This window comes from Callithrix jacchus, chromosome 7, assembly GCF_049354715.1.
Source record: "Callithrix jacchus isolate 240 chromosome 7, calJac240_pri, whole genome shotgun sequence".
Classification (NCBI taxonomy): Eukaryota; Metazoa; Chordata; class Mammalia; order Primates; family Cebidae; genus Callithrix; species Callithrix jacchus.
In genome coordinates, this window is record NC_133508.1 from 48,514,434 (window position 1) to 48,541,560 (window position 27,127).

The following is a 27,127-nucleotide window of genomic DNA, read 5'->3' on the forward strand; positions in this document are numbered from 1 at the left end:
GCCTCCTGAGTAGCTGGGAATACAGGTGCCCGCCACCACACCCGGCTAATTTTTTGGTATTTTTAGTAGAGAGCCCGCCACCACACCCGGCTAATTTTTTGGTATTTTTTAGTAGAGACGGGGTTTCACCATGTTGGTCAGGCTGGTCTCAAACTCCTGACCTCAGGTGATCTGCCCACCTCGGCCTCCCAAAGTGCTGGGATCACAGGCGGGAGCCACTGCACCTGGCCAGGATCTTCTTTTTAGAGTCATGGCTTTAAACACCGCCGTGACACTCCAGGCCTAGATGCGTTATAGACCCAGAGGGAGGAGCAGCCTCAGGGAGGCTCTGGGCAGGGAGGTTCTTTCTTGGGGAACCCTGCCTCTCTCCAGTGGTGTGGGGTGTGGGGCTTACTGGAGGCCAAGCCACTGGTTCCGGCTTCTCCAGTGCTGGCTGTGAGCCTCCTGGGAGCCGATTCCTGCCTGACCTACCCCCAGAGGGTGCCGAGGCACTTCCCAGCAAGGGTGACCAGGGCCTGGCTCCTTCATTCTCAAGGCCTCGGGATTCCAGCCGTTTGGAGAGCCCTGCTGCCAGCCCTGGCCCTAGGCCAATGCCACCTGTGCGGATGGGGTTACCTCCCGTGACAGTGGATCGACAACTGGCCTTTGCCCAGCGGCCTGGTATGCTGCCCAGAGAGTTGCCTGCTGCCGTGTCCAGGCTGGGGCAAGGCTGCTTGGTGAGTGCCAAGTCCCGGCACCCGGGGATGACTCAGGCTGCTGGTAGCGCCCCTGCAGGGCCAGGTCTGTGGGAGGTGGGCAGGCCCCTGAGCTCAGCCCCGAGCCTGTGTGGCGGGTTCTGGCCCTTTCCAAGAGGTTACAAAACTCTTGAATTTGCCCCAGTTTGGGTGTAGGAGCATCACACACCACAGCTAATTAAATCCCAGAAGGAAAACAAGCCTTACTGCATTTCCTGCTGAGTCCAACAAGCCACAGGGAGTGCCGTGGGCCCTGGGCCCGGCCCCACCCGAAGCCGCAGGCCCCCTCCCAGCTCTGAGGGGTTGGTCTGAGAGTGGGCACACATGCCTGGTGGGGGTGTGGGCTTCTCTCCATCCTCTGGGGCAGGGCCTGGGACATGGTACCACGGGCTGGCCTGGGTGCAGCGTCCTGCAGCCCTGAGATGCCTCCGAGAGGTCCCTGAGTCCCCGTGCCCCTTCCCTGGCTGGACTTGAGGCCCTGCCTGTCGTGAGGCTAATTCAGCCCTGGGTGAGGCCTGCTGCGGTCCATCCAGGCCAGAAGACCAGGGGGCAGTTTTGGGGTCTGGCCAAAGGCAGCAAATTGGCCTGAGTCCCCATCCTCCCTCCCCTGGGCCTCAGGAGTCAGTGCTGCCCCAGAGAGCTGCCCACCGTGCCGGGGCCTAGAGGGAGCCCTGTGGCCAAACCAAGCTGGTCGGGCTTGGCTCCCTGCCTTGCTTCAAGCCCCATGGGAGGCCCACCAGGGCCTGGGAAGCTCCAATAATGGTTTTAATTTGTTGAACTTGTGTTTTATCCCATAAATTAGTCACTGTTTTATTTAACAGAATCAAGATATCCACAAACAATAGGCGAGTTCCAACTTGAACATTTTAATAAGACAGAAAAAAGTATATATTTTCGTGTCTGTTACAAACATATTTATGTAAATAGCCTGTGGGCTGCGTTCCAGGAGGAAAGAAGAAAGGGAGTGCCCATGCGCTGGGGCTGGGCTGGAGACGTACTTCTGCGGTGGGAAATGATATGGGCCTGGGCGCTGTGGGCTAAGGCCACTCCCCTGCTGTCCCTGGTCCCTGGTGCCTGGCCAGCTGGTGCCAGGCTCAGTGAGGGAGATGCACGCTTTGGTCACGGAACCTCTCCAGCCCCCTGAAGTCTGCCTGTTTCCTCATCATGGAAGTGGATGTGACATCCCTGTGGTTGGGGTGTGACAAACCAGTAAGACTCAGTGTGGAAGAACGTGGTGGGCCCTGCACGTCCTCTCCTCAAGGCCCCAGGAAGCTCCGGACACCTGGAGGCCAGCTCAGGGGAGGGCTGCCAAGGTGGTGGTGTGAGAAGCCGGCCACCAGTTGAAAGTGTCAGGGCAAACTCCTGGAGCGCCTGGGAGGCCTGCACTCCAAGCTAGGCCTGGTGGGTACTCTGGCCACTGTGCTTCCAAGGGAGCCAACCACGGTGCCACCAGGGCTGGCAGCTTAGGCTCTGGGTCGGTGGCTACAAACCCAAGAATTATCAGCCCCCTCTGGCTCTGCCACCCAGTGCTCCAGGCAGGAGCTGCGCCAGCATCCGGATTGGATCCGGGTACGCGCCGTTCCCAGCCTGGGCAGGTCCCTGCAGGAAGGAGGAAGGAGCCGAGGGAGGAGGCAGGAGGGTGGCCCTGCCAATGCCGGCCCAGCAGCCCAGCAGGAGAGGAGAGGGTTGACTGGGGTGGGTGTCCTGGGAGGCCACAGAGCCTTTGTCCTACCCCCCCAGGCCTTGGTGTCAAATGGCTTTGCCTGAAGGTGGCTCCTGAACCCCAAGTGGGGGCTTCAGTCAAGGCTGGGGAGGAGGCCACCCTTCTGGCCAGGCCAGGCTTGAGTCCCGTATCTCTGTACCCAGTAGCCTGGGAGAACCTGGCCTCATGCCTAGAGACAAACTGGTCTGTTTCCCCCTTTTCCTGTCAGGGTCCAAGGGTTCCCAACTCTGCCCCCCTCACCCTACTGGTGTAGCTGGGTCATGGATGCTTTTAAAAATAAAAGATAACTTGATAGATTTTTTTCCAGTTTTTATTGAGTGAAAATGTCAAACCTTGCATCAGTCATGCAAAAAAAAAAAAAAAAATCAAATAAATAAAACACATATATTAAATTTCTAATAGCACTAAATTCAAGTGGAAAAATATTCAGTTCTTGATAACCAGGTGCCGAGGAGACCAGATTCAAGTAATCAGAGCACACGATGTTCAGTTCGGGTTTCACGTTCTGCATTTTTTTGTCTCAAAACCTCTCTATATATCTCTATATATCTATATATGTATATACATATAGATATATACACACACATATGTGCATACATGTTATTTTATATTTATATATATACACATACATAGTTATAAAACATTAAAAAGAGCATTGGTGGATCAAGCATTGTCTTCCCCACAGAAAGAAAATAAAACAAAAATTACACGTTAAAATTCAAAATGAGCTAGCAATGGCTTATAGTCCTAGTGTGCAATATGAAGGTTACAGAAGGCTAGACTTCGCACCGTCGGCATCTTCTTTTTTTCTTTTTAGTTTGATTTTGCTACATTGAAAACGTGTGTGTGTGTGTGTGTGTGTGTGTGTGTGTGTTTTCCTTTACAAAACTTCCACAGGCGCCCGGGGCCTGTGGCTGGTCACGGTTTGGGCAGATGCTCACAGCAGCACGTGGTGTCCGCAGAGTTCAGGAGGCTCTGGTAGGGGCTGTTTTAGAAACAATTCATTTCCTGTTGAATCAGGTACGCTCTGTCCGACCACTCCTCCCTCCCTGTGCCCTGTCCAGTTGGGGTGGTCCTGGCTTACTGACTGTGGGCAGCCGAGAGGACAAAAGAAAGGAAGAAAAAAGGGAAAGTAAACCACTGCCCCTCAGTTGAGCCAGGTTCCCCGTGGAGCTCTCTGGGAAGGAGGCCTCTCGGTGACAGCCTCCCCCTGCAGCCCTCCATTCCCTGCTAGGCCCGTTCTCTCCCTCCCTGTGGCCCGATCCGACACTAGCTGGTGGCCTGGAGTAGGGGAGGTGGGCAGGTGTGGCCTCAGGTAGCCTGCCTTCATAGGGAACTCGGTCCCTGGGGACCTCAGAGCCACCAGCCAGGTGTGTGCCTGCCAGGTCAGGCCCTGGTCCGGGCTCCGACGGCCTTATCATCTCCAGGCAGGGGCATGTTTTGCAAAGGGAACCAAACCTGGGTAGACTGCACCAGCAAAGCAGCATCCCAAACAAAGTAATAAAACAAACGAAAAAAAAAGCCCTATAAAGCCACACACGTCACCAATAGAGAACTCAAATGTTAAATAACTACAGACTTGGATCAACAGTAAGAGTCCTTTCTTCTTGTCTCTATAAAATTCAAGTTAAGAGTTGGAATCACGCAGCTCCCATCAGTGCTAGTGTGAAGACAGACAGCCTCAAACTGATAAGGCCTCTACAAAAAACTCTGGACCAAATCCCACAGGAGAAACGGGGCTGACCTCCGACCTCAGGCCGGGCCGAGGCAGGTCTGCACTCACCACACCTGCTTTCTTCCTTTTTGTTCTATGCAGAATAATAACCTTTACAGGAAAAATACTGTACAACTTTCTTGTATTTTTTTCCACTTTGAATATTAAAGCCAAAACCAGGCGCATCCTTCCTGTTTCCACCCCCGGGGTGGCCCAGACCCTGCCCCGGACCCCAGCGGGCTGCTCTGGATTTTGGATGCAGCCTCTGTTTCCCTGGGGCGGAGGCCGAGGCCAGGGAGTCCCCACACAGACCCCACCCTGCCCTCGGGGAGCAGCCTGGCCCTGGGGTGGGGTGGGGCCGAGCTGGAGCTACTCCCAGGAGGCTTCCTCCGCGGTCCCTGTAGTGTCACCCGTGATGACCGCCTTCTGTTCATCTCCCCCTGGGCAGGGGGAGGATCCTAGCTGCATGAGGGAGGCCCCGCCAGCGGCTCCAGGGGCCACCCCGCCCTGGTGGCGCGGGGTGGGGGGTCCCGGTGGCCCCCAGCGCCCGTCCCAGTCCTGAGCAATGGTCGCGGGGTGGGGCGGCCGCGTGGAGGGGCTCCGGGGCGGCGGCCGAGGGCTGTGCCCCCTCGCCCGGGACCCCTGCTCCTCGGTCCCCTCCGCCGGGACAAGAGCACCTTCTGTTTCCCTGAAGAGACCCGGCCTCCCTAGAGCAGGGCCGCCGCCGCCGCCAGTGTCCTCGGCCGCGGAGCACCAGAGGGGTCCCCGCTTCTGTCCTGAGACGGACTCGGGGTCCGGAAGCACCGGCGGGGCGCGGGGCTCTGCCCAGGGGGCGTTTCGCGTGAGGCGGCGCCGCTCTCGAGGCCGAGGTCGCGGCCGCCGCCAGGGCAACCCGCGGGCGCCGCTAGGGCGAGGAGGCGGCGGTGGGCGCGGGGCCGGGAGCGCCGAGGGCTGCCAGCGCCGCCAGGGTCGGGGTCCGCGCGCCGGCTCCCGCCGCCTCCGCCGCCGCCGCGTCGGGCAGCGACTCCTCCGAGTCGGTGCGCAGGTCCTCGTCGTCGTCGTCCTCGTCGTCGTCCTCGTCGTCGTCGTCCTCATCGTCGTCCTCATCCTCGTCGTCCTCGGCCTCCTCCTCCGGCAGCTCCAGCTCCTCCTCCTCGTCCTCCTGCGAGGACTCCCCGGCGGCGGCGGCGGCGGCGGGGGCGAGGGCGGGGGCGCCCTCGCGCGGCCCGGGGGCGGCGGCGTCGGGCGGGCCGGGGTCGCCCGTGTCGCCCAGCGCCAGGCCCAGGCCGGCGGCCGCCGACTGCAGGAAGAGCAGCGAGCCCGGCTCCGCGCCCAGCGACAGGGATCCGTCCAGGCTAACAGGCGGCGCGGTGGCTGGGCCCTCGGCCGCGGGCTCGCCGCGCTCCTGCTTCTCGTGCTTGCGCTTGTGCGAGTCCATCTGCGACATGCCCACCACCGTGTGGCGGCAGCCCGGGAAGGTGCAGTGGAAGTGCGAGCACTTGAGCTTGTACTTGCAGTCGGGCACGGCGCAGTCGGCGCTGGAGCTGAACTGGCAGAAGCCCGCGGCGCTGATCACGTCCTGCTTGCCGTGGTGCTTCCGGTGGGCCGTGACCTTGGTGCTGTCGGTGCAGCGGAAGCGGCAGCGCAGGCAGTGGAAGTGCGTGCTGGTGCCCGAGAAGGGGCAGTCGGCGAAGTGGCAGCTGAGCGAGGCCTTGAAGCGCTTGAAGTCGTCCAGCACCAGGTTGTCCACGCGGTCGTGGTGCTGCGCGTGCTTGTACATGTGCGTGCGCCCGCAGAACTTGTAGCCGCAGTTCTCGCGCGTGCAGTGGTAGTGGGTGACCTTGAGCGAGAACTGGCAGGCCGCGTCCTTGCAGTCCTCGTAGAGGTCGAAGCGCCGGAAGCCCTCCAGCATCATGCCCTCGTCCAGCATCTTCCGGGAGGACGCCGTCTTCCGCCGCTTGCCGAAGGGCGACATGTCCTCGATGATCCAGAAGCGCTTCTTGGCCCCTGAGGCTGTTGGCATGGAGATGGTGTTCCCTGGGGAGGGGCGGGGAGGTCAGCGCAGAAGAGGTGCCCACGTGGGCACCATCCCAGGGTAACACCCACATGGGGCCCCTGACCTGGCACGGCGCCAGAGGGAGGCATTTGGGGAGCCCTCGGCTTCCCCTGGCTCAGGAGGCCTCTCCTGCCCCGCCCCCTCCCTACCCCCACCACAGCAGGGGTCCCGGGCTTCCCCTCCTTGTCCCCTACGGCACAGGCATCTGCCCTGGGATGGCAGCCTAACCAGCTCTGGGGGACGTGGTGGCAGCTTCCTGGCCAGTTTGGGTGGGAAGTGAGGACACGTCCTGGCGCTAATTGAAGCTGAAGGGGGAATCTAGGTCGGCAGAGTGCAATTACCCAAGTTGGACCCGGGCCAAGACGCCAGCTAGGCCTGCCTCTAATGAGGGACAGGCCGGCTCCTTTCCCGGCGGCTACCGGCTTCCCTGGCTGCGCCTGTCTGCACAGGGGGAGCTGCCTACTCACAGTAGGGGTGCCAAGCGCCCCAGGGCTGTGCGAGGTGGCAACTCCCTGTCCCGAGGAGCACCTTGTCCTTGGTACCAGAAGGTTCTTTAAGGTCTTGTTGGGATTTTCTGCCCCAAGGGCTGAGAGAGCGCATCCCTGCTGCAGGACCAGGCCTCAGGGAGCTAAGTGCCTTTGCCCTCAGCTCAGAGGCTTTACCTGGGTCAGGGCCAGGGCAGGGGCTCAGCCAGGGGGAGCTGAGCCCATCTATGCCCAGCTGGCACAGACTGATTCCCAGGATTTAGGATGCCCCCCTGCCAAGGCCAGGGTTGTAACCCTTTCTGGGAGGCACCTGTGCCCCTATGGCCATGGGTGACGGGAAGGAAGCCCCAGCTCCTGCCAGTGGCATAGGCACCTGGTCCTGGCTCCCCACGACACCCCCACAAACAACAAGAGAAGCTCTCTGACCAGCTCCACCAGAGCAGGGGTGGCCTCAAAGCCTCCCACATGGCTGACCCGCCCGGCTCTCCCAGAGCCTGCTGAGAAGGCCAGGCAGTCACTATGGCCACCAAACATCTGCCTGCCAGTCTGAGGCCAGGCCCGAGTGGACAGAAATGGAGATAAACTAAGGACTGTGATGGTGTGGGGGCACCCAGGCAGGGGACAAGGGATGGCCTCAGGTGCAAAACCTGGGTGGGTCAGGAGCTGCTATGGGTCTGAAGTCACAGGATGTGGTGATGCCAGAGTGGAGCTTCCAATGGCCGGAAGTCCCTGAGGGTGGGAGGCTCAGCCCTGCCCTGGCCATAACTCCTGGGGCCTGTGCTCAGGCTGAGCGTGAGGCAAGAATCACCAGGGGAGTCGGAGCCCGGGTGGTGTCTACACTCAACAGATGGGGTGGGCAGATGCCATCGCTGTGGGTATCAGATATGGGGGTGGGATGGGAGGTGCCTCTGCCCTGAGCACTGACGAGGCCTGAGTCCTCAGAGATTCCCACTTTCTGCTCAGCTTTGGGGGTGGGCTGGGTTTTAGGCTGGGATCTGTACCCTCTGAACCTGCGCAGGCCCCAGACTCCAGCAGACCCACAAAGCATCCTCTGCCTCTCCCTAGTACCAGATCCCAGAGGGCCTCCTGAAAGTAGAAGGGACATGTCCTGCCTCGCCCCAGGCCGAGGGAGGCAGATCCTATAGGGCCTCTGGCAGGACTGGCCATCTCTGGGCCTCTGAGCTGTTGTGAACAGGGAGAATCCCTGGTGGCAATGCTCTGGCCTGCCCAGCGCTGAGCAGGAGCCACGAGGAGCTGTCTTTGTGACAGAGACCACACTGTCTAGTCTCAGAGATGCTTGGCTGTTAGGGGTGCAGAGCAGCCCCATCTGTGGCTAGCTAGCTGGCTGCAGAAAAGGGTCAGGCCCCGGAGCGTGACGTGGAGGGTGGGTTGGGGTGACAGACAGCAGTGAGAAGGCGTGTGTGCATTACCTGCAGCATCCTGAACTAGGGGGACGTCACTTTTTACTGGAGTTGGAGTGGCAGTGATGGGCGGGAAGCTGGGCGGGCTGCAGGTGGGGTGGGCCAGGCCCCGGCTGGCTCCAAGAGTGGCACTGAGCAGAGAGTATGAGAGACAGGACGGAGAGAAGAGGCAGGGGAGGGGGGGAAGGGGCGGCCGGAGCGTGGCCGGCACGAAGGATGGAGTCGCTGGCAGCTGCGGGGCCGCTCGGGCAGCCTCATCACCAGCGGCCACAGGAGGAGGAAGAGGAGGAGGAGGAGGAGCCGGGCAGCCTGGAGAGGGTGGAGAAAAGCAGAAAAAAAAAAAAGAAACCAAAACAAAGAACAAACAAACAGAAAGAACCAAAATGAGAAACCCGATGGCAGAAGCAGGTATGGCATGAAAATGTATGCACGGATGAGAGAGAGAGGGACACAAGAAGAGGGGGAAGGAAGAGAGAGAGGCGGGGCGTGCCGGGGGTCACGTGGGCAGGTGTGCGGGGGCAGGGCCGGTTGGGAGGCAGCAGAGGAAGGAGGCTGGGGCTGCACTGCTCCCACTGAGGCCCAGGGTCCTCTCCTGGAAACTGACACGAAGTGCAGCGCCGGGGAAGCAGGAGGATAGTGGAAGGGACCCAGTGCCACAGACCAGCTGGCTCTGCTGCATGCCATCCTGTCCTCCTTGGAGGCCATGCCCCGGACCTTCTGTCCCAAGCTGCACCCAGTGGGGCTAGGCTTTGGGAGTGGGGCCCGGCCCTGCCAGCAGCCCCCACCTGGTGCTCACCTGCTGAGGTGCTCTCGTTGCCCACAGGGGTGCTGGAGCAGCTCCGGTCCATGGTGGATGACTCAGATGACACGGCACCCGGGCTGCAGCCGGTGTAGTCCATGCACTCATCTGTCTCAGCATCCATCAGGCTTGGGGGGCCCTGGAAGGACATGGGGGTCCCTGAGAAAGTGGGGCTGAGGGGGATGTTGCCTGCAGTGGGCAGGATGAGGTTCCACGAAGCACAGGCCTGAGAGGAGAGTGGGACCGTGATGTACTCCCAACACCCTGGCTGGGCTCTCACCTTCGGGGGGCTCTCACCTTGGGGGGCTCTCACCTGGGAGGCTGTCACCTGGGGAGACTCTCACCTTGGGGGGCTCTCACCTGGGGGGCTGTCATCTTCGGGGACTCTCATTTTGGGGGGCTGTCACCTGGGGGGCTCTCACCTGCAGGGGGTTTCACCTGAGGGACTCTCACCTTCAGGGGCTCTCACCTGGGAAGGGGGTTATCACCTGGGGAGGTCCTCACCTGGGAGGGGGGCACACGGTCGAAGTTCTTCCCTAGCATCCTCCGCATGTGCTTCCGCGCGTGGGAGGTCATCTGGTGCTTGAGGAGGAAGGAGAACTGGCAGCCCTCCCGGATGCAGTGGAAGTGGCTGTTCACCTGGTTGTACTTGCAGCCTGTGGACACAGCCCCACCTGGCGTAAGCCCCCCAGCTGGCCAGCGCTCACAGCTTCCTGGGTGTGTCGGTCACTGTTCTGGGCTTGGGGGCAGTGTGGCCGACAAGGCAGATGGTGTCTGAGGACGAGGGCCTGAGCCGGGGCGGCACACTTAGGAGGAAGGTCGGGAAGTCCAAAGCTAACTGACTATCCACACCCTGGGCCTCCTCTCCAGCCTGGCACAGAGGCGAGTGACAATGCTGGGCTGGCCCCCATCCCCTGGCCCATACACGGAGAAGTGCACAGCTCCAGGGCAAGGGTGGTCCCTGTCTCCCAGGCCAGCCACCTCCCAGCAAGCCACACCTGTCCCCATGTCTCTGCTGGGGAGCCCGGGTGCTGCCTGCCCCTCTGCCCGGCCCCCAGCCTCCACTGCCTTGCTCTGGGCTGAGAACAAACAGAGCAGGTGGGGCTGAAACAGCATCGCAGGGCAGGTGAGGGCCTGCCCGCTGCCATGGCGCCTGGGCCGGCCAGGTGTCTTCTGTCATCCCCCAGCTTTGTTTGGCCCCAACTATCACCAAAAACACCACAAGTTGAGTAAATAATGGCAACTGCAGAATGCCCTGACATCTGTAAACTGAGCTCAGGGACCGCGCAGGCCGCCAGAGTTGATGCCTGTTGCCATGGCTACCAGCCCTCTCTCCCTGGCCGAGAACTCCTTTTTGAACTCCTACTTGAAGGCAAGGGTTATTTCCTCACTTACAGAAGGGCCAGACTGCAGCAGCCCCACCCCTACTGCGTGACCACCGAGCCATACCAACGGGCATTGCCTGCAGCCCAGGGGCCTCTGCTGGGCTGCCTGGCTCCCGCCTGCCCTCAGGTTCCGGTCTCTTCCTATGGAGAGTCCTGCCCTGTGAGTAGGCCATGCACAGGGGCTGGGGGCTCAGCTCCCAGCAGCACCACTACCTCTTGGGCATCTGTGGCTTCCCCATCTCAAAGCCATGGCAGTCCCTTCCTGGGTTCCGGGTGACAGGTGCTCCAGGTGAGCCCACAGGGAACTTGACTGTCCCCCACTAGATCTAAGCCACCACCACCGTCACCGCCCCCACCCATGATAGCACCCAGCCTGGCAGAGCTGTCCCTCCATAAGTAAGTGTAGAATGGATGAACGGACCAACAAACCTCATTTCAGACAAAAACCTCATCATTAAAGCCAGGGAAAGAGATCCCAGAGCAAAGAACTTTGAACTCCTGACTTCCCTGCTAGCCTCTTGAGAAAAGGAAGACAGAACCACGCCCAGCCCCCGGATGCTCATGACAGGGTCCCAGGGCAGCTATCTGGGGGTGGAGGGGTGATGCCCTGCGTCACCCCCACATTTATGGCTAGGCTCTGTGGATTTCGACTGTTTCAAAAGCTTGACAGTGCCTAGCTTGTGATATCTGGGACATCATTAACAAAACATGGTGGGGGACAGGACATGGGTACCGGGAGAGGAGGCCCAGGCCACCGGGGTCATGGTCTTGCTGCCTGCTGGAAGTCCCTGCCCGTGGCCCTGGCCCTCGGTACCTAGCCTGCCGCACTCCTCGCGCTTGGTGAAGTACTTGAAGCCATTGGCTGCCCGCCGCTCCGCCTTCTCATGCTTCTTGATGTGCCAGGGCAGCTTGGTGGTGATGTTGGTCACGAAGTAGCAGCCGGTGCGGAGGCAGTGGTAGTGCCCTCGCATTCGGAACTCGCAGTGCTGCAGGAGACACGGGAGGGTCAGGATGAGTGGGTGACTTTTGTGAGCTCCTGCCTGCCCCGAGCCTGAGGCTGAGGCGGGCCCTTGGCACACATATTCTTCTGCGCTCAGAAGCTGGTGATCATAAACACCTTCCACGTGTTAAAAAGCGGTACAGAGCCAGGCATGGTAGCTCACGCCTGTAATCCCAGCATTTTGGGGGGTCGAGGTGGGCGGATCACCTGAGGTCAGGAGTTTGAGACCAGTCTGGGCAACACAGTGAAACCCCATCTTTACTAAAATACAAAAAATTAGCCAGGTGTGGCGGCGTGAGGCTGTAGTCCCAGCTACTTGGGAGGCTGAGGCAGGAGAATTGCTTTATCCCGGGAGGCGGAGGTTGTAGTGAGCCGAGATTGCATCACTGCACTCTAGCCTGGGTGAGAGTAAGACACTATCTCCAAAAAAAAAAAAAAAAAAAAAAGCAGTGCATGCCCTTAGTCACTGCGCAAAAGCATCCTATCCTGGTCACCTCAAAGTTCCTCTGCAATCCCATACCTAGAGCAGACATGGTGAATCTCTGGTAACACTCTTCCCGGTATGCCCAGACCAGGACAGACATCACTGCCCTATCCTAGCACACCTGGGCCCAGGCTCCCCTCAGGCAGCCCCTCCTGGTCTTGGGGGTCAGGTCTTTAAAGTGTATCTGATCTGCCTTTCCTGTGTAGGCATGCACAATGGGCCTGTTTGAAACTTCTAGGGCTTTGGAGAAAGGGGACATAGCTAGTTCCAGGATAGGCCTTCAGTCACCACTGGGGGGGGTTAGACCTCACCAACTTAGCACCTATCTGGACCCCTGCCCAGGGGCCTAGGGGCAGACGGTGTCCTTTCCAGAGTCCTGGAGACCCATTTAAGCAAGATGTGAGAAACGGAGTCTTTGCTCGGAGGTGCCTGTCGTGTGCCCCGAGCTGGCCCTGCACCCCTACCCCTCCCCTGCCTCCTACTCTGCCCCTGGGCCGGCCCGCCATGCTGACCTGGTTGGGACAGAGACACTGCAGGGAGTAGTAAGCAAACTGGTCTCGCACGTTCACCAGGTTGTTGTTGGGGTTGATGTGGTCCAGGCAGTGGGACTCGGCCTTGCCAGAGGTTTTGCAGACATACTTGCAGTTCCCAAAGAGACAGTGGAAGTGGAACTTGTTGGCGTACTTGCAGTCCGTCGCGAGGCAAGGATCGCTGGAAGGAAACCACAGCCCAGAAGGTCATTGCCATTTCCAAGCCCTCCCTGCCGGTGTCCTGACTTTGCTTGTGTTGGGGTTCACTGCCCCATGACCAGTGGTACCACCAAGAGGGATGGCCCGGGCTGCCGTCCTGCGCAACAGGATGACTCAGCCAGAGACTACAGATCCCAGCATGCATTCCTGCCTCCTTATAGGAACTCTGCAGGATGCACAGGGATTGCAATATGCAGAGTGCCTAGAGCACTGCATGCTGGGACACGTAGTTTCCATGGCCACACCTCAGGATTGCAGATAAGGATGGCTGTAAAACTTCTTGGATTGGAAAATAAGGATGGTGCTGCCGGCCCTGGCGGGGTGCTGTGGGGCCCTGGCTAGCATGGCATGGGTGCCGCCGTGGATGTGGCTGACTGACAGAGTGCAGACGGGTGCTTGGCCCTACCAGGAAGCGCTGCTGCCACGGCCCTTAGCAAGCAGAAGCATGTGCCTGGTGTCAGCTCCTGGGGGCTCACAGCTGCTGGGCTCCCCAGGGTCAGCTCAGCGCCCACAGTACCCACCCACTCAGAAGACCTCACTCGCCGGCAGAGTGGGAGAGCTGCTGGGAAGACGGGGTGTGCTGGCCTGCCCTGGAAAACCTCCAGGATGCAGAGGGGTGTGGGAAGACACTGGTCCCAGCCTTCCATTCTGGTTGGCAACACGGCAGTCCCCTCCCAGGAGACCCACAGTGGGCACTCTGACCAGCCTGGGAAACCTGAGCTGCCACTCTGGGGAGGAGGACAGGGGAGGGGAAGCTGGTGGTTGAGGGACGGAGAAGAGTGCTGGGCCCCTTCCATGCTACGGACCCAGCCCCGGGTGCTCAGAGAGGGAGGACAGCTGCCACTCAGGCGGTATAAATAATCCAATTTATTACTTTTATTGAGAACAGGAAGCCGCACACATGATGGTACAAAGTCACCGTTCTCCCTACAAGGAGCCACCACCATCCAGTGAGGAGGGTCCCTTCCACCCAAGAGCTCAGAGCACTGTGCAGGCCAGTGACAGCCAGGAAGGGCCTGGCCCCCTCACCCCGACCCATGACTTTGAGTGCCCTGCAGAGATTCAGCTGTGGGTGTGAACCACAGAGGAGGCCAGCACGGAGGCCTGGAGGGAGACACAGCCCTTCTTATCAGGCTGGGAGACGTCCTCTGAGGACCACCACACCCAGCCCACCCCAGCTGGCCCTGTACCCTCAGGAGCAGTGGCCACTGCTGCCACCATCGGCCCACACTGGTTGGCCTGCTCTGGGACAGGCAGTGAGGTAGGAGCAGCAGCATCTTTGGCTGGCAGAACATCACCCGATGGTCATGCCCCAGAGAGGCTGGGGGACAGCCAGCACCATCCGCAGTGAGGAACAGGGCCTCCTAGCGCCCTTGCTAGCACCTACTCCCGAGACGCGAGGGGAACGCGGGACTCCCGGCTCATCGAGGGACTCACTTCTCCTGGAACTGGAGGAATCCGGGTTTGACCTGGGGCTTGGCGTTCTCTAGAGAAGTCGTTGCCAAGGGCGAGGCGGGCAGGTGAGGCACTGAAGCTGGGATCTGAGACATCTGGGGGATGGCGGAAGCCAGCTGCTTCCAGGCGAGCAGGGTCGGGGTGGAGGGCACGGAGGCTGGGCTGGGGGCGGGCCCCTCCAGAGAGGACACGGTGGCCGTAGTGACAGGAGGCACTGGAGGGGATGAGGGGGCCATGGGAGGTTTGGTCTCGGCAGCCGAGGCCGGGAAGGCAGCCTCGGTGTTTCCTTTTGCGGCTCCTCCCTCTGTCCGGAAGTGGAAGCTGTGAGAGGCAGAATAGCGGGTCTCAGGGGGGCAGCGAAGACAGGTGCACAGGGCATACGTGTGACTCCATCACGGGCCTAGACCCTGGTGTCCATCTCTACTGGTCCCCATCATTCAGCTCCAGAAGTCTCTGTGACCCCACCAGGACAGAAGGACTGGATAGCAAACTGCCCGACCTCTGGTTCCCAATGTGGGCTCCTGGCTTGGGCCTAACCATGCCTTTCTCGGTTTCCAGCTCCTCCTTGTGTGTGTGACAGCAGGCCCTGCCCCAGGAAGCCCCTTCCTTCCAGAACCTGCTCAGAGGTCTGAAAGGTAGGACTCAGTATTCACAGCAGGCTTCCCAGCAGGCTGCAGCCAGGGTGCCTGCGTGGTGGGGAAAGCCTTGGGAGCAGATCTGTTTTAAAAGATTGCAAGTTCTGAGTTCCCTTATAGTTGGGTGGTCAGGCTTGAAGCCTTTTAATTCCATGGGAGTTATACATTCATTTCATTATTTTTAGGTCAAAAGTAACCTAGAGATGTAATATTGTGGCCTGGAATGGCCTTCAGCTAGGTTTCCTCCCCAGGTCACAGCCAAATCTCTCCAGCTGGGCTCTGAATCCCTCTGGCCTGCTCTGCAGGGGGCACATGCTGGGACCGATGGCTGCCCCGGGGACATGGGTGCAGCAGCAGCTGTTGCTCAGGGCCCCAGGCTGAGGGCTAAGTGTGTGAAGGAGGATGGGAAGCCCACCCTTGCTGGGGCAGCACCTCTGAGACGCCGCTCAGCTTCTGTGGTCTGGTGGAAACGGCTGTGCAGGCCCCGGCCCCACCCATCCCAGAGCCAGGCTGGGATCAGTGGGCACTGCTGAAATGCCCCCAGCACCCTACTCACTTTGCGTGCTTGATGGCCCCGTCCAAGGTGCTGAAGAGCGCGCCACATTCCTCCACCACGCAATGGAAGTGGGCTTTGTGGAGGAAGTCACACTGGCCGTCGCAGAAGTCCTTGGTACCAAACCTAGCCAGAGGAGCTGGCGTTAGAGGAGAGCCAGGGGCTCTGGGGCGGGCGCTGGGAGAGGATGGGTGGGCACGGCCGGCAGCCCCTCACCTGCGCAGGTACACCTTCCAGGGCTCCGCCAGCTTCTCCTGCACCAGCGCCTTCACGGCCTTGCCCAGGAAGGGTGAGGGCTCCGTGGCAGGGCTCCCCTCCGCTTCCGCCTTGATGTTCAGCAGGCTGCCCAGGCCTGGGTTGCCCTGAGACATCTGTGAGGACAGAGGCCGAGTGTGAGGCTGGGGCACCTCAGGCGGGACATGGACACGGCTGCCTGGGGAGCAGCGGCTGAAGCTCGGGGCTGCAGGGACCCACCGGACCCTCAGTGCCAGCAGAGAATGCAGCCTGCCTGCTTCACTCTGGCTGTAGCTGGGACCTCCCGGAACTGAAAGCCTGCGTGCTGCCCAGGCCCCAGGAGCTGCTAGGCCTCCCCAGGGCTCCTCCACTTGAGCCCTTGCCATGGGATCCATCACTCAAGCTGAGGCCAAGACTCAGGGCGCACACTGCAGCCCAGACTTCGAGGCTCCCTGGTTACTTTCCTACCAGAAGGTTTTCAAAAGAAGCTGAGGAGGAGGAGGGATGGGGGAACCCCTACGAATTTCTTGCGAACAAGAGGAGGCCCAAAAAGGGGAGAGAGGAAGGAAGGAGGGAGGGAGGGAGGGAGGGAGGGAGGGAAGGAGGGAAGGTGGGAGGGAGGGAGGAAGGCTCACAGGTCAGATGGAGACAGGCTCGCTGCAGTGGCCAGGAGGGGGTCAGTGCAAAGGCTCCACAGAAAGGGATGGGGATGTGGGGGCAGCGGCCAAAGGAAGGGGAAAGAGAGCAAGTGGCCAAGGAGTGGATGCCTCAGGGCATCAAGGCTCCTTCTCCAGCAGGCGCCCAGCTGGGACCCCTGTGGTGAGAGGTGCAGCCCAGGCCAGGCCCCTCCTCAGCGCAGTCACTGGTGTACAGTAACCGAATTAATCTTGCTGTAGTCAAATGTATCATGTGAAGGGGGGAAAAATATATTTGAGATGATGTATAATTTACAGAGACCCTGCATTATTTAAAATAAATATTCCGGAGCGGCCTCTCCGGAAGCGTCCGAGCCCATTACTCAACCCGAAAAGTGGAAATTGATGTTTTGCTCCCACTTTAGTCCCCCCTCCCCAACCTCCTTTTAAACAAACAAAAAAATATATAAAATAAATAAATAAAATTAATAACGAGGCACGGACGAAGTTGAAGGGCTCTGGAAAAGCTTTTGGAGCCCTCCATCTGAAGGGAGAAAAAGGTGTCAGAGGCTGGGCTATATTTCTTCAGCCAGTTCATTAAATTAATTTGTAAGCAGTGGCTCTGAAATTATATCCGATGAAAAATGGCCTCAAAATTTAAATGGTACAAACTCATCTTATTAGAGGGAAAACATTAAAAAACAAACACACCCCCCCACCCCCCAGCACAGCTTTAATTTCTCTGGGTGGGGGAACGGGAGGCGTGTGATGGATGGCTCTTACCTTATTCATAAGCGAGGATAAAAGAGATGAATTTGCTGGGACTGCGTGGCCATTTGATTCATTACTAGAACACACAAACCAAGGGGCTTGAGCTCTGACGGCCGGGGCCTGAGCCTGGGCCCCGGGGCTCACCCTCCCTGCCCGGCCCTGGGGCTTCGGCTGGGCCCGCTGCAGCTGCCAGGTCTGGACCACCCCAGGCTCCAGCTAGAAGGTGCGGTTGGTCCTGGGCCAGCTCCCTAGGGGGCCTCGCCTCACCTGGGCTCCTTCACAGTCAGGTCTACACTGCGGTCCTGGGAGGCCTCATGGGGGCCTGGGGTGCCGGTGCTCTCACCGGGGTCCGGCTTCACCTGGGCTGGGGGGAACCTGGCTGGGGTGACCTGCTGCCCGCTTCCTGCAGGGGAGGGGAGGGAAGATGCGTCAGAGGGGCTGAAGGCCTGGCCGGGGCACTGCCCCCTGGAGGGAGGACAGTGGGCCGGGGGAGCCCCGGCTGCTGGTCAGTGCTTCTCCCGCTGATGTGATCACTCGAGACGCTTGCTCCTGTGTGGCAATTCTTCAAGTGATAATTATTGCAAAATTATGTCAAAGTTGTCCTGGCTCAGGGCCTCCTGGAGGAGAAGGGTGGGAGGCTGGGGAGGGGGCTGGGGTGGGGGGTGTGGACCCTTCATTTTCTCCACCAACTGTCACAGTTGATTTGTGGGGCTGCCGCTTAGGCTTTTATTAAAGACTCTGTTAATGCTGAGGGAAAGTGGCAGATCTGGACTGGGAGGGTCCCTCTGTGGTCCCCAGCCTGCGGTTGTTGGGTGACAGCCGCACGGAGCATGCCCAGGAAGGGACTCTGCTGCGTCAGGGTAATGGGGTGGATGGCCAGTCACAGCAGCTACACTGTGTGACCCCAGCAGTCAAGCTGTCTGAGGCAGGAACATGAGGCTGGGCAGGCTGGGCTGGGTCCGGGAGGGAGCTGGGCGGGTGAGGCTGCAGGAGGTCCGCAGAGCAGGGGTAAGAGAAGTTGCTGTCAGGGCTGTCCAGTGAGCCTTCCCCCACAATCCCCCAGTGATGGAAATATTAATTTGCCCCAAGGCGCTGCAGCTGACAGAGAGCCGCTTCAGAGACAGCAAGTGGCATTTTATTAAAAAATAAAACAGCTCCCTCCCCCGAGCTTGACCTTTCTTTTGGGGGAAGGAGACTTTTCTAATGAAAACAAAGTACTTGACAGTCTGGCCACTGAGCCCAGGTGGCCTTGGCCAGTAGGCACCTGGCTGGAGGGGTGTGGCCAGCGAGGCCCCACCTGGCTTGGACTAGGAGGTGGCCCCTCCATGCGGCTTCTGGGTATGTGCACCCTCTCGGGCCTGTGAGAGTTTTCAGACCTCAGGAGTCCACATTCTAACAGCTCTCCAAAGTCACCTGCCCAAGGTCCCGGAGAAACATGGTCCAAGCACTGGCAGCCTCCTCGAGGTGTAGGCAGAGCCCCGGGCTGGCCACGGGGACCCTCAGTCTCGCCGGTTCTGAGAGGGTTTCGAATGGGAGCAGGCATCTAGGCCAGGAGCCCCACTCCTGTGGGCAGCGCCTTGGTTCACCACTTCCTAGCCATGTGCCCGGGACAGACCATCCCCAACCGGCTGCCGGCTCCACGGGGTGGGGCTCTGTCTGGCGTCCAACTTACTGTGTCCCCAGCACCCGGCTTGGAGCCTGGCTCTCAGCGGGCATCAGTGGCTGTTGAGTGAATAACTGAAATAAGCCACATCCCAGACGTGAAATGAACTCTCCCCAAGGATTCAAAAAACAGGAACTACCCAGAGGGGGAGTGAGGTGAACAGAACTGGCCTCCCGACCCAATCCAGAGAAAAACAGAAAGAACATTTTTAAATGGAGAATTTATGAAATTATAGGAAGGAGGAAAGACACCTGCGCCCCTCAGCGAGTCAGCGTGAAGAAGGAATATGCAACCCCGGGCTCTGGCCCTTTTCTGTCCGACATGGCAGTCCCTGACCAAGTGTGGCTGTCTAACGTGACAGTCCTGCTTCCGTGTCACAGACCCAGCTTCAAGCACCAACAGCCACACGTGGCCAGTGGCTGCCAAGTCAGACAGTGCAGAACGGAAGGCTTCCATTGTAGAACAGAAGTGCTACTGGGCAGCACTTGAGGAGGGAGCCTGGGAAGGGCATACCCGGGCCTGGAGGTGTCCAGGTGTGAGGTGCTGCCCCTCCACTGCTGGGCTGGACACAGGCCCCGCTCCAGGTCAGCTGCAGGAAACTACGGGCATGCCTGAGGCCCTGGGCCTGCTCTCATCAGGGCTGGACTTGGGATGTGGGAGGGTGAACAGACGGTGGTGGGGGGACCTGCAGTGGCCCCAGGGATGCGGGGCAGCCTAGCAGGCAGGAACCATTGCCCCCACCTCATGGATGGAGAAACAGAAGCACAGGCCCCCTGCTGTGGGTGAGCCAGAACCAAGGGCCCCACATGGAAACCAACAGGATGGAGGCAAAGACCAGGCAAAGAAGGGGCGCTGGCAGGCAGGGGCCACATGGACACCACTTCCAAACACCTCCCGACTCCGCTCTGCAGCCTGAGGCCAGGGGGCCACCCCAGTCCAGAAGGTGCCCACTTTCCAGGCAGGACCCAGCCTGCTCACCTGGGTCAAAGGTGGCAGAGGGCTTGAGGGCAGCAGCGGCCAGCCTGGCCATCATGGGCGAGATGAGGCCCTTGCTCGCAGAGATCCTCTCCATGATGGAGGCAGGTGGCGCCGGGACAGAGGTGGCAGCCACGGGGGCCGAGTCTCCAGCTCCAGAGGTGACCAGCGAGGGCGTGTCGGGGGTGGCTGAGGCTGCTGCCCCGGATGACACTGCACCCAGGAGGCTGGGGGTGCCCACAGGCAGGGAGGTGCTTCCACGGCCAGCCAGGATGGGGAAGTAGGGCGCTGGGCTGGGCAGGCCGGAGTTGGAGAGGGCCAGGGCCAGGGGGATGGAGCCAGGTAGGCCCTGGGGCAGCAGCCCCGAGATCTTGCTGTTGGGGGGCTTGGTGGTGCTGGGCCCAGCCTCTGAAGCCTGCTGGCTGGTCGGGGAGGCGCTCAGGCTGGAGTTCTTGCTGCTGAGGGCAGAGAAGTCGACCAGGTCGTCGTTGCTGGACTCTTCCTGCTCCGTGTCCTTGGCGCCCAGCATCGAGGGTGGCAGCCCCAGTGCCCCCGAGGAGCGGATGTGCCGGCGCTCATGCTTGCGCTTGTGTGAGGTCATCTGGCTGGTGGAGGTGAAGGTGAAGCCGCAGCCGGCGCGGATGCAGTGGAAGTGGTTGGTGGCTTTGCTGTACACGCAGCCCTCATACTTGCACTCCTCATACTTGTAGAACTTCTTGAAGCCGTCCTTGGCATACGCGTCGTCCTTGATGTGGTAGCTCTTGTGCTTCTCAATGTCACACTTGTTCTTGAAGGTGAATGTGCAGCCTGGGCGCCTGCAGGGGACATGGGGAGCCTGTCATGGAGCCTCAGGGGGCCCAGAGGAGGCCCTGCCCTGCTCCCACTGTGGCCCTGGGTCCCTGCCTTCCCTCCCCAATTCTGTCCAGGAAGGCCCTACCCCGCTGACCTGCAGTGGAAGTGCGTGGTCTTCTGCCCGTAGAACTGGCAGTCGGCCGTGCCGCAGTCCTCGGTGGCTCGGAAGCGCTGGAACCCGTCGTTGATGAGCTGGGTGTTCTTCTTGTGGAAGTTCTCGTGGGTCATCACGTCAGACGTGCTTGTGTACACCTTGTTACAGCCCACCTGCACAGGACGGGATGGCGGTCAGGTGTTCAAACAGAGGCCAGGTGCTCCGGGGCCGAGGTCTGCGCCACTGAGTGTGGCTGGGGTCCCTGACTTCCCTGCTCAGGAGAGCTCTGGCACCCCTTCAGACTGGAGACCGCAGAAGGTCAACGTAGGAAGCCAAGGAGAAAGCCTCTAACACCCCTTAGCCCCCACGGAGGGGCTGGGTGCTGCTGGGGCTGCCTCTGTCTGTGCCAAGGGTCAGGGCATTTCCGGAGACCTGGGGCACTTTTTGGCCCAGGAGAGGGAGCTACATTCTGCAGAAGTTGGATTTTGAGTGCCAATCCATGGCCCTACCTCTAAAACCCTCAGCGGCGGACAGGGGCTGGACCCCGGAGGTCACCTTTAGCCCAGGGATTTGCTCAGTGGACAGTTCCTGGGCACGGGGCCCTCCCACCCCATCCCAGCCAGGCCAGGAAGGCAACGTTGCCATATTGAGTAAAAACCCGTGGAATCCGAACACTCTTGAAGGCTGGGCCATGCCAGTGTCTGCACCATCTCAGAGCCCAGAGGGTGGCCCCCCTCTCCTTGAGGCCCAGGTTGTTCACGGGGCCCATAACAACCCCTGACAAATACCGGGGGAGGCATGGGGCTGCTATTTGCAATCCAAAGTCGCTCCTCCTGGCCCTGACACCTTGAAAAAGCCCAGACTCTGCGTGGCATTAAAACAAAGAATTAAACAAAAACCTCCTCAGGAATCATTTGCAATGCAACTCTTGGTGTTAAAGCCTGAAAAATGTCGTCTGTATAAACAGCTCACTGAGTTTCATCCACACCAAGTACGGCCATGGGGAAGGCCCCGCCCTGGTCCCCCAGACACCACCCAAGCCTGAACCCCAGGACCCTACTGGCTTGCTGGGTATCCCTGTGTGGGGCCTGAAGAGGGGCTCCCGATCAACTGGGGTCCCTGCCCATGGGGCGGCCCTGGCTCTGGGAGTGAGGGCTTCAGGGACTCCGAACCAGGACGGCCTGGGGGCGGGGGGCACCTGCATGCAGTGGTAGTGGGTGCTCTTCCCATTGAGGTGGCAGCCGTGGTAGTAGACGCTGCAGTCGTCCAGCGGGCTGAAGCGCATGAAGCCATGCTGCAGGGAGTTGTCGCGCTTCTTGTGCATGTTGTAGTGGCGGATCACGTCCTGCTTACTCGTGAACCTCTGCCAGGAGACAGCACCTCGTGGGCAGGAGCCTGGGTCCCCCCTCTGCCTTTCCTCCCATCTGCCAAGAGCACCTGGGCCAGGTGCTGGCCTCAGGCCTCCCTGGAAAGAACCCTGCTTGGGGTCAAGGCAGCCCAGACTGCCCAAGGCCAGTGGCAGGCACACCGGCCCCTGCAGGGAACTATCCCAGAGGTTCTAGAACCATCGATTCTCCCCTGATGTTACCCTAGCTCCCCAGTGGCCATCCCCAGGAGCACAGAAGATGCGTTGGGGCCAAGTCTTGGAGGCAGGGGCTCTGGTGCTGACAGTGCACCTGGGGACTGAGGCAGGCTGGGACCCCAGGCCATCAAGAGGGAGCTGCCCTACACAGGCTGCCCCAACTCTGCCCTCAGTCACCAGCTCTGCCCTCACCAGTGGGCAGCCTTGGGCATAGCGGCGTTCTGGCTGAACCTCAATTTTATCATCTTTAAGATGGGGCAGCAATGCTAACTTAAGGCCATTGCAAAGAGTCAGTAAGACAAGGCTCACGGGCTGGTTGGAGCAGCCCTAGAGATGTGGGAGGCTCTCAGTGAGGGCTAGAATGATCACTGTGGGGATGTCCATGGCGCCTGAGCCTGTGAGCTGCTCCGTCCGTGGGAATCAGGGAGTGTGGGCAGGCTAGACGTTTTTGTCGGCCCTCTGTCTGCTCCAGTCAAGTTTAGGTGGTACAAGTGCAACTAAGCACCCCCGACCCCCACTTCTCAGTGCCTCCATGCTGCGCTGGTGGGCAGGGGAGTGGGAGCTGGTCCTGAGGCAGCCGTACCTGGTAGTTGCACTCGGGGTCGAGGCAGTGGTAGTGCTCCCGGTACTGGTAGGCACAGTGGATGTGGCCACAGTGCTGGCTGCCCGAGAACCTGGAGGGAAGCGGGTAGCGTCAGGGCCCTGCTCTGGGTGGCAGCCCCAGCCCCAGCCCCAGGGAGGACTCTTCAGGCTCTGTATGGCACTTGGAGGGGAGGTGAAGTTGCAGAGGCCTGGGCAAGTGACTGGGCCTGGAGGGAATCCCAGGCCCACTGAGGCAAAGAGGCCCGGGCCCAAGAAGGGAACGGCACTGAGGTGGCCAAAAGTCAGAGCAGGAGGAGACAGAGGAGCCCGAGCCCTGGGATGGGAGGGCAGGCAGACGCCCCCTCGGCTGCCCACCTGCCTTTTCTGCAGGGGCTGTCTGCCCTATTCCCAGCCCGCCCAGCTCCAGCCAGGTGCAGAGACCCTGCTTGGGCCCACCTGGGCTCTGATGCTGAGAGGTGTTAGAGGGCTCTCTCTGTCCTGGGATTTTCCTGACACTTGAAACAGTGCAGAGTTATGAATTTTTAAAGCACAGCATCTGTTTGGCTTCCTGCAGCAAGAAGCTCACTCTCTAGCCGCTGCCGCCACCGCCAGGAGCCCAAGCTGCCTCCCAGGAAACCCGTCCTCCTCCAGGCCCCTGGGCCGCTAGGACGTGGCTCTCACAGCCTCGGTGACGGCGGGCTGTGGGGAGGCCACGCTGGAGAGGCCACACCATGACAACTGTGGAGAAGGGTGTGGCTTAGCTTGCCTGTCCCCCTCCAAGGATGATGAGAGATTGCAGGAGACAGAGAAACCCCATACTGTAAGGGGAAAACCACGTGCAAATAAATATTTAAGCTGAAGCTGCCAAAAGGGCCATCTGTGGAGGCACTAATAATAACGGTAATAATAATACTACAGAGGAGACAGCACGGGGAGAGCTGATGACACAGCGGGACGGGAGGGGTGGAGCTGAAGACAGAGCGGGACAGCGGGCAGAGAAGAGCGGGGCAGAACCTGATCCGTGGACAGACAGGCACCGGCTGCTGTGTGCTGGCCCATCAGAGGGCAGGCGTGGGGGGGGGCGGGGAGTGTTATTTGTGTGATTTGGGGGAATCTGTTGAGGCAAAGGCGTTTCACTGCCAATGTCACTGCCTTTGGGATGGAAAGGGGTTGGTCTGGAGTCAGGTGGTGTCAGAGCCTCACTAGGGAAGGCATTGGGCTGTGTCAGAGGATGCCAGCCCACCCCTTCTCTCTCTCTCTCTCTCTCTCTTTTATTTTATTTTTAAAGATAGGGTCTCACGCTGTTGCCCAGGCTGATCTCAAACTCCTGGCCTCAACTGACCCTCCTATCTTGGCCTCCCTCAGAGCTAGGATTACAGGCATGAGCCACTGTGCCCGGCCTGTCTCTACCTTCCTAACCCGACAGTTCCACAGTGGCTGGCACCCTACCCAAGGCTCTATGTAACAGCAGGACCCAGGCAAGCTGGGGGTGCTGCACTCACCTGTGGCCAGGCCCTGTGTCGGAACCCCGGCCCGACCTAGAGGCACAGGCTGCTGAGGGATGGTGCAGCCTGGACAGCACAGAGCAGAGGGAGGCTCTGAAACAGGCACGTTGGGCAGCCCTCAGTGGGTGGAGGGACCAAAGTGGAAGGGGGTGGGAGGAGGCAGCTACCCTGGCCCTAGAGGTCAGATGTCAAGCGAATGGCCTGAGTCCCCAGACAGTCCTGGCCCCCCACCTTCTCTCCATGGCACTCGCCCCCAGGGGCCTACCTGGCGATATATTTCTGGTAAATGTTTACATCTTCAGTGGCGGCTGGTTTATCTGTGGGCAGTCCGTTCCTGGCGAGAGACACGCAGGTCACAGCCGGTGAGCGGACGGGCAGCCTCATGCCGAGGGGGCATCTGGAGGGCAGCCCCTGCCCTGAGCCCCCAGCCCCTCTGCTCTGCAGTGTCCAAGGCACCCAGGGCGGGACTGAGGATATCCCTGGTGGAGGCTGGGCAGAGGTTCAACAGGCCCAACTCTGGGAGGGCAGGGCCACCTCGAGCAGGTGGGGCTGGAACCCCCCTTGGGCACAGGCCAGCCTGGGGTCTGATGGGGCAGAAAGCCGCAGAACCCTGGCTCAGCCACCTGGCACTCAGGGAACATCAGGAGGCCGCTGGCTGAGGGGCACCAGGCCCCCCAACGGGGAAGGATGCAAGGTGTATCCTTGGGGACGGGCAACTGGGCAGGGGAGGTGTATCCCGGCTAGCTCTGCTCCTAGGTATGCAGCCCCCAGGGTCCGGGGCCACTGCAGGAGGCACTCTGGGGAAGGGTCTCACTCAGCTCCATACCGCCTGCCATCTTACCACCCAGGCCACCCCCTGCCCATGGGTTCAGGCTGTAAGGGTGTATGTACCTCCCCACTGCCTTTGCTTCCTGCCTCCCCCGAGCCCAGGAGCCAGGGCCACCATCATGGACCCAGTGTCCCACCCGGGGCGGGGTTTTCTCAGCCAGCCACAGGCCTGCATCTAGTGCTTGCAGCAGCAGGTGAGGAAGCTTGTCACGGGCAGATGGGAGTGGCTGCAGTGCCAGTGTGCATGCTATCGAAAGGCAGAGCACCCCAGTGCCTGGGAGTGTGAGCATGTGTGGGGGCGTGTTCGAGGGGCATGGGAGGGGTGGAGCGTGCAGCGCCGGGAGTGGGATGGGTGCTGCGGGGGTGCTCATGTGTGGTTCTGTGGGCGAAAGAGTGAACATGAGTGTGGACCGTAGACGGCGGCCTGAGTGTGTGTGCGCCTGGGTGCACAGTGGATGTGTGTGAGGTGTGAGCGGGAGTTGTGTTCTCAAGCACGGGTGACCCTGGTGAGGAAGGAGGCCTCCCGTCTAGTCTAGCTCCTGGCTCTGGGCATTGTGGGGTAGGGAGCTCCTTACTTGACAGTGGAGACGGTCCCCGTGGTGATGGAGTCTGTTTTGGAGAAGGTTGACTTCAGGTACTCGGGAGTGTTGAAGGGCAGGGAGGCAGGCGGCTCCGGCCCTGGTCCGGGGGCGCTTGGGGCACTGGGCACACTGGTGAGGGGTGTGGGAGCCAGGCTGGGGGTGGGTAGAACCTTGGCGGGGCCTGGCTTCTGGATGCCCCGGACGTCATACTTGGAGGGGCGCCCCACCTTGCCCGTCTTGAAGGCGATGGCCCCGCCCATGTCGGGGCTGCCCTCCCCGGGTTTGAAGAGGTGCAGGTACTTGACGTTCTCCAGGTCGTACTTGGAGGGCTTCTTGTAGGTGCTCCCGTTCTGTGGCCGCAGGTTCTCACCAGTCTTCAGCTTCTGGATGAAGAAGTCGTACTTGGAGGCCCGGGCGACCAGGCTCTGCATCTGGACGCTGCTGTGGGACGGCAGGGGCAGGATGGTGGCCTTGGTCTCCAGATGCGCTGTGTTGCTGGGCAGCCGCAGGCCGGGCAGGGGCCCCACCGCTTCCTTGCCTGCACGCTCCTCGGCCTTGGTGCCAGGGGCTGGCCAGGAGAGCTGCTCGCCAGCCTTGAGCTTGCGGATGTATTCCTCGTACTTAGAGAACCGTGCTCGCTTGCTGAGGGTGTCCTCGGAGGCAGGCAGCATGGAGGAGGTGGCCACCTCTGGTGTGGAGCCCGCGTGCAGCTTCTCGAAGCTGATCTTCCTGGCCAGCTCATCCCGCGTGTTCTGGTCGTCATAGCCAAACATGCCGAGGAACTCCGTCATGGTGGAGGCCGCGTAGTCCCGCAGCGAGGAGGCCTCTCCTGAAGAGGAGGAGGGGTGGTGCATCACCTCTGGGAGGGAGGGGGAGGGACAGGAGGTTCCCCCCACTGGGAGCCCCCACCCACAGAGGGAGGGGGTCAGCGTGGGGAGGGGCGGAGCAGGACATGATCTATGGACGTTTGGCTCACTTGTTAGGTTTTACGACTCTTAAATTAATTTGTTTTAAAAAAAAGTAATTAATACTGGGGTAAAATAAAACGAGTTCATCAATGCCAGGAAAATCAATTTCCTAAATGTTCTGGCCGATGGCTTTTCAGTACATTAAACAAAGTTTCATAAATGTCTCCGCTCTCTCGCCTTGGCCTAATATGAAAGAAGTCATTTTACTGGAAGGAAGGCCAGATCCCAACCTGCCTCCCAGGGCAGGGAGCAGCAAGAGCTGGGGACAGGTAGGGACATGGGTCACTGGCTGGGTGGCCGAGCAGGAGCCCAGGACTGAGGAAGATGCTCTGGCCAGGGTCGAGGTGGGCCTGGCTCAAGGACCTCCCTTGACCCTACAAATGGATCCCCTGGGCAGATGAAGTGTCCACCCCAAGCCTTCCTAGGACCTGGGCTCGTGGCCTCCCCACACCTTCCCAGATGTGGAGGGTCCCTGACCACACAGCTCAGCCAGGGGTTCGGGCGTGTGGATGTGCTTGGTCCAGCTTCGATGTAAGACCTGGACGCATCCTCCAAACCCCTGGCCCCCTTCGGTTTCTTGCACTCACACAAGGCTGGGCCACCTGGGGAGTGCAGGGGTCTAGGCAGGGCCTGAGTGCAGCCTCCCCACTGTGGCCACCCCTGG

General features: G+C 60.3%; 1 protein-coding gene across 6 annotated transcripts in view; it reads right to left on the reverse strand.

Annotated features, from left to right (window-relative positions):
• Positions 1 to 4,940: 4,940 nt before the first annotated feature.
• Positions 4,941 to 27,127, reverse strand: part of CASZ1 (castor zinc finger 1) — a 159,811-nt gene continuing 137,624 nt past the window's right edge. For 2 of the 6 annotated variants that reach the window (XM_078330364.1, XM_078330362.1), the window contains 17 exons: positions 25,490 to 26,324; positions 24,352 to 24,420; positions 22,583 to 22,673; positions 21,616 to 21,780; positions 20,418 to 20,590; positions 19,475 to 20,286; positions 17,101 to 17,236; positions 16,846 to 16,909; positions 15,410 to 15,564; positions 15,197 to 15,319; positions 13,988 to 14,326; positions 12,314 to 12,512; positions 11,132 to 11,303; positions 9,437 to 9,588; positions 8,930 to 9,071; positions 8,143 to 8,442; positions 4,941 to 6,208 (listed from right to left, as the gene is read on the reverse strand). In XM_078330364.1, the coding sequence (XP_078186490.1) occupies positions 5,076 to 6,208; positions 8,143 to 8,442; positions 8,930 to 9,071; positions 9,437 to 9,588; positions 11,132 to 11,303; positions 12,314 to 12,512; positions 13,988 to 14,326; positions 15,197 to 15,319; positions 15,410 to 15,564; positions 16,846 to 16,909; positions 17,101 to 17,236; positions 19,475 to 20,286; positions 20,418 to 20,590; positions 21,616 to 21,780; positions 22,583 to 22,673; positions 24,352 to 24,420; positions 25,490 to 26,324 (5,060 nt within the window). In that variant the 3' untranslated portion in view covers positions 4,941 to 5,075. Of the gene's footprint in view, positions 6,209 to 8,142; positions 8,443 to 8,929; positions 9,072 to 9,436; positions 9,589 to 11,131; positions 11,304 to 12,313; positions 12,513 to 13,397; positions 14,327 to 15,196; positions 15,320 to 15,409; positions 15,565 to 16,845; positions 16,910 to 17,100; positions 17,237 to 19,474; positions 20,287 to 20,417; positions 20,591 to 21,615; positions 21,781 to 22,582; positions 22,674 to 24,351; positions 24,421 to 25,489; positions 26,325 to 27,127 lie in introns of those variants that run through there. The other 4 variants (XM_078330366.1, XM_078330363.1, XM_078330367.1 and 1 more) reach the window with 3 other exon arrangements.